We start from the raw sequence: 6,147 nt of genomic DNA on the forward strand, positions 1-6,147 counted from the left end.
CGTTCATCTGGTTATGATTTGATGGCAGTGAGCACTAACCAGGCCATATATGGAAACAAAGACTCCCTTAGTGAAGGAGTGCAGCAGGGTCACTGCTGAGTTCAGATGAGTTCATATACAAAGGTTCAGATACTACAATCGCACAAGAGGAAGTGTCGTCATGCCAATTCTGGTTGCACCTACGCCAAAATAAGTTCATTATTCACCCTCGCACCAGCACTGCTGAGTCACTTTCACACGTATGTATCACATGTATCATGTACATCTATCCACCATGACCACCAACTCATCTGATACATCATCTACTCACAGTGATTTCTCTCAGAGGATGAGCAAGTAACGTGACATCAGCATTGTAATTACCACCCAAAGGATATTGAAAATAATATTGGTCCTGTAAAACGTTTTTTTTTTCCACAGTATAAATAATAATTATCTTTATTATTCTGATGACCAGTTTAATAATACCACAGGTCAGAATATTTGAATATAGTGTGTGGTGTGCCACAGGGATCAGTTTTAGGACCGGTGTTATTTAATATATATATATATAAATGATATTTGCAATATATCCAAGCTAGTAAAATGTGTCCTTTTCGCACTAACATACTGGTCACGGGAGAAAATCTAGAGCAACTGCTTTCAATATTAACAAGAGAAACGAGTCAATTAAAAAAAATGGTTTGATAAAAACAAGATTTCAATTCATTTAAATAAAACTAAGTTTATGATATTTGGAAATGATAATAGAAAAGATCATTTTAAAGTACAGATAGAAGGCGTTAACTTAGAGAGAGTAAATGAAATAAAGTTTCTGGGGGTCATAATTGACCACAAACTCAGTCGGAAATCCCATATTAATCATGTTGAGTCTAAATGATCTGGATGCATTGCAGTCCTGTCCAAGGCTAAGTGCTTTTTCAATAATAAATCACTTCTTATTTTATATCACTCTTTATTACTACCACACCTAAACTGTTGCTCTGAAATAAGGGGAAATGCATACAAAGGCATGTTACAAGCGCTGTACATTCTGCAGAAGAGAGCCATCACAATCACCCACAATGCACACTGTCTAGAACACACTCATCCATTATTGATTCGCTCTAAAAGCCTCCGATTTTCTGATTTAGCTGAATATAAAACTGTACAAGTGATGTTTAAAGCAAGAAATAACACACTGCCTGACAATATTCAACAACAGAGATGACAGAGGGGGGTGGGGGGGGGGCAGTAGGCTTAGGGGTCAATTCAACTTAAAAGTCTGCAAAATCCGCACAACCAGAAAAAGTTTCTGCTTATCAATCAATGGAGTCAAATTATGGGATAGATTGGGCTTGGACATCAAAGAAAGCCCAAACTTAGCACTATTGAAGATAAAATAGAATTATTATTATTATTATCATAACTATAATCATTACTATCATTACTAACACTATTATCATTATTATTACTGCTGTTATTATTGTTATTATGATTATTACTATACAAGTATATGTATGTGTAAGTATTGAGACCTGCTGGAGTTGTTTTCTGTTGTTTTCTGTTGTCTATTTTCTGTTTTAAAAACTTGTGTTTATATTTGAGCCTAGGGGTTGGAATATAGAAGTCTTTACTGCTCCCTACCCCCATTCCAACATGAACATGAACGTGTATTTTCACTGGTGTTTGCTTACTTCTTCTTACCTTGCTGTTATATTTATATATATTTTTTTTTTATTATTTATTTTTCATTTTCTTTTGTGTATTTGGTTTTGTATCCTTTTTAATTCTCTTTCCTTTCTTTACATGTTCCAAATAAATCAAATCAAATCAAACCTTCCGGTTGATTTTATTTTTATGCGATCTTAAAAGTCACCGTGATTGCCACTGAAGGCCTGGGCGTACCCCAATGACCCTAAATCGATGACTGCGCCACATTTAAAGGAGACGGAGACGGCCGAGCCGACAAGTTAACTTGAGGCGGATTGTGAAGCGCCCAACAATCCAGAAAAAAAACAACCGCGGTACAGGAATATTACGAGCAACTTCCTCTTTGACGGCAACCGGCAGACGGCTGGAGAAGCGAGCGCTGTTCCCCTACGGGCTGTTGAGGGAGGTCTTGGTGGAGCCGGTGGCCCTGCTCTGGCTGACGGAGATGTGCTTCTTCAACGCCGGGAAGCGCTTGACCAGCATCTGTCGGAAGTAGTTCTGGAACTTCCTGCCCACAAAGGTGTAGAAGAGGGGGCAGATGCAGAAGTAGAGCGAGGCCAGGTTGCGGGTGACGTGGGCGGCGTAGCCCAGGCGCTCCTGCCCCTCGCAGCTGGAGTCGCTGCTATACAGCAGCTCCACCATGTTGTAGGGCATCCAGCAGAGGAAGAAGAGCAGCACGATGACAAAGATCAGCCGCATGGTCTTGAACTTGCTGGCCAACCTGGAAGACATGACGGTGATGCCGATCCGCACGTAGCAGTAGACGATGACCACCAGGGGGAAGAGCAGGAAGAGGAGGATCTGCACGTAGAACGTCACGCGCTGCAGGAGCTCCGGGTTCGGGACGCGATACGCCCGGGGGTTCTCGTCGCAGTAGGTCTTGTTGTCGTAGTGGGTGAAGGTGGAGTGGTTGAGCAGGGGGTTGATGCAGGCCAGGCAGGTGACCACCCACACCACCAGGCAGGAGAGGACGGCGTAGCGCCGGCTCCTCAGCCGCGTGGCGCTGAGCGAGTAGACCACGGCCAGGTGGCGGTCGAAGGTGAGCAGGGTGAGGAAGAGCACGGAGCTGTAGAGGCCCAGGTAGTAGAGGCAGCCGTAGATCATGCACATGGCCTCGCCTAGGACCCACTCGGAGCGCTGCAGGTAGAAGCCCTGCAGGGGGAGGCTGCTCATGAAGAGCAGGCAGGAGACCACCAGGTTGAGCAGCAGGATGTTGGTCACGGTGGTCAGCCTCTCGAACCTGAGGAGGTGAGGGGGGGCGGGGGGGGATTTTTATATTGGTGAAAGCTTCATGGACGCCCGATAAATGCGTGAATAAAAGTGTCCATCGCCATGTTTTCCTAAGGAAGCCTGGTGTGGACAAGCCAGTCCACCTGACACCTTGCCTTTTGGAGAGAGGGTGAATGCTTTCATGAGAAACCACAATGCAACGCTGTCTTACACAATCGAGCACAAAATGGGTGTTTAAAGAAGGAGGAAGTTTGCTCAGTGTGCCGGAGGCCCAAACTGGCACTGACTTTGTACTGAGCACTTCCTGTTTGATCTCTCACCGATAACTAAATATGAATTTATTTCAAGAGAATTTGCGTCACATGATGATCTCAATCCCTGCACTGATGATGTGACTGTCACAGTCATCTATCCTCTTGTGCATAAATCTAATATCAATAGGGTAAAACAATAATGATTCAATTCTTTGATATTTAATGGACTCATTTGTTTATTTCAAATGGCATTTGAATGTAAATGTACCTTCAAAGGTGGCATCGTTTATTGAAGTCTTTGAGGAAAAGGGCAAGTTTGTCTAATTGTTTGATTGATGATTACGTTTGTCCTCTAAGTCCTACGTAAGGAAGCTTGAATCCAACATCGTCCCGTGTTTTGGAATCTAAGGAAGCTTGAATCCAGAATGATAGCCAGTTGTTCTTCCTTTGAACGCTAATCAGGCACTGAGGCACTTTTGACAAAATAACTCAACATAGTTTTTACAGTGTGACAGTAAAGGCCTTTGTCTTTCGTATTCTCAGTCCCACAAACCCGTCGCCATAGCAACAGGTTTCCTTTTTTTTTTTTTTTTTTTTTTAAAAGTTCAATAAACATCATTAAAAGATTATTGTATTGATATCAAAGCTGAAAGATTTTTTTTATTTTTTTTCTAGCGAGAGTATAACCAGAATTCATGACTTTGGACTCATCACTGGATCACAAAATAAATACATGTTCATCAGCGTTACAATGGGCGAGAACTATGAGAGGAATAAGAAGCTGTCAGGGTTCACATTTTGTTCTGTTGGACTTTTCAATTTAGAAAAGGTAAAGTATGATTGTGATCAGAGAAAAAACTGTTTCCATCCGCTCATTTCTCACTTATGAACCATGGCAACAGGTGTTTTCCAAAGCAGACGCTGCCTCCTGATCAGCCAGCCCGCCAGCAGGTTGGCCACGGAAGCTGTTGCTGAGTTAAAAGGAGTCTTTTCAAAGTCCTGAAATCCTCCTCCTCACTCTGCCGTCCACTTAACTATTCCCACCTCAGGGTGTGTTTTGGTCTGGCGTGGCTTACTTGTAGATGATGAGCAGGACCAGCCCGTTGCCCAGAACACTGAAGAGGAACATGAAGTAGAAGAGGACGGCCAGCCGGGCACCAAAGAGGTTGTCATTTTTGGGGTCGCACGGCAGGACCGCTGTATAGTTGTAGTTGTAGTCATAGTTATACATCGTGGTGGTTTCCATTATTGAGGATTCGCAGAGAGGAAGGCAATCTGTCAGGAAACACAGAAAAAAGGAACAATTTCATTCAAATTCATGCAACAAAGTTGATGTGGGAGCCGAAGCTCTTTCCAAACCTGGAGTCTCCTGGAGAGCTTCAAAGTCCAGCTGAATCAGCACCTGACTGGAGGAGAGACTTCTGCCGCTGCTGCTGCTGCTGCTGCTGCTGCTGCTGCTGCTGCTGCTTCACAGGGCGCAGCTGTCTGAGTCACGGCGCTCACTCTGCAGCCAACCAGCCAACCAGCGCACCACAGCAGCGGAGGAGGAGCGGCTTGTAGAGGGGAGCACTGTCACAGCCGCTTCCTGTCCTCTTCTAAGGAAAAACCAAGTCACTCTGGTGCTGCCCACTGATGCAAGCTCACATGGTAACAGACTGTCTCATCTTCTGATGGAGGGGTGGAGCGCAGGTTGACCAGAGTGTTTGTCCAGAAGAGGGAGTGGATGGAGAGCTCAGGCCTTGCAATGGGACCAAGAGCTCCAGGTGACTCGGAGGCAGCGACACGCTTGGAATGCAAACACCAGCGTGCTTGTAGTGTGCAGTGTGTAGTGTGCAGTGTGTAGTGTGCAGTGTGCAGTGTGCAGTGTGTAGTGTGCAGTGTGCAGTGTGTAGTGTGCAGTGTTCTCAGCCAAGGAAATCCTCAGTTTGATGAGCTTGTGGTGATGAAACAGCATCTCCTGGTCATGTCTGTCATTATCATTATTATTATTATTATCATTATTATTATTATTATTATCATTATTATTATTATTATTATTATTATTATTATCATTATTATTATTATTATCATTATTATTATTATTATTATTATTATATTATTATTATTATTATTATAATTATTATTATTATTATTATCATTATTATTATTATTATTATTAGTGATGTTGCTCCCTCCATCTAGGATCCCAGGACACCGTCTTCATTCCTGTCTATAGGCACCACCACAATTGCATGCGTTACGTTTTATTTGCAAATCTGCTGAACACCTGCAACCAGACACAGAGGAGGAACGTGCAGGTCTTTCACTGTCACCTTTACCTGCAAAAATCAATCAATCCATGCATCAATCAAGCCCACAGTCTTTGCTAAGCACCATCAGTCTTGGCTGACTCCTCCTCGCTCCACGCTCTGCCTGCCAGCGCCGGTGTCGGCCTGAGACTCCTGTTGCTGCTCCGCCAGCCTTCAGGCCTCCTCCCAGTCACACTGGCTGAGATCAGTGGAGGCAGAAAGTAGGCAACACTGGGTCTTATATAGTGTAGGTTTATTTTTGTCAGCTAAAATAAAACCCAGTGTTACAATACACAGCATAATACATACACCTTTTCTCCAGCAATTATGAACCTTAAAAATAATAATTGTGTTTCTAAAGAGAGAGAGAGAGAGAGAGAGAGAGAGAGAGAGAGAGAGAGAGAGAGAGAGAGAGAGAGAGATGTTTAGGATTGAATTTTAAATTAGGCATCAAATTCAAAAGCTTTCAAGTCTTTGGAGCTTTGGTGTGATAGAGGCTCAAACCAAGCAGCCACTATGTTGAGTCTCCTTAGTGCTGCTGCTGGTGCTGCTGGCAGAATGGCTTGGTGGAATGTTTACAAGTTGTTTCACAGAAGAACTGGTACAAATGGCGGGTGAATGCATTACCAATCAAAATGTTTCCTGCATGAGCCTGGATACTTTTGCTCCGTTGTGGCGTCACT

The 6,147-nt window shown here is 43.6% G+C and overlaps 1 protein-coding gene across 1 annotated transcript; it reads right to left on the reverse strand.

Annotated features, from left to right (window-relative positions):
- Window positions 1–1,814: 1,814 nt before the first annotated feature.
- LOC142879693 (C-C chemokine receptor type 3-like) lies at window positions 1,815–4,700 on the reverse strand. The gene is made up of 3 exons (XM_076013095.1): window positions 4,536–4,700; window positions 4,253–4,451; window positions 1,815–2,932 (listed from the first exon to the last, which is right to left on the reverse strand). The coding sequence occupies exons 2-3, from the start codon at window positions 4,420–4,422 to the stop codon at window positions 2,080–2,082; spliced, it is 1,023 nt and encodes a 340-aa protein (XP_075869210.1). The 5' UTR covers window positions 4,423–4,451; window positions 4,536–4,700; the 3' UTR covers window positions 1,815–2,079.
- Window positions 4,701–6,147: the final 1,447 nt, after the last annotated feature.

This window comes from Nelusetta ayraudi, unplaced genomic scaffold, assembly GCF_046127955.1.
Source record: "Nelusetta ayraudi isolate G7.1 ecotype Tasmania unplaced genomic scaffold, CSIRO-AGI_Nayr_v1 ptg000141l, whole genome shotgun sequence".
NCBI lineage: Eukaryota > Metazoa > Chordata > Actinopteri > Tetraodontiformes > Monacanthidae > Nelusetta > Nelusetta ayraudi.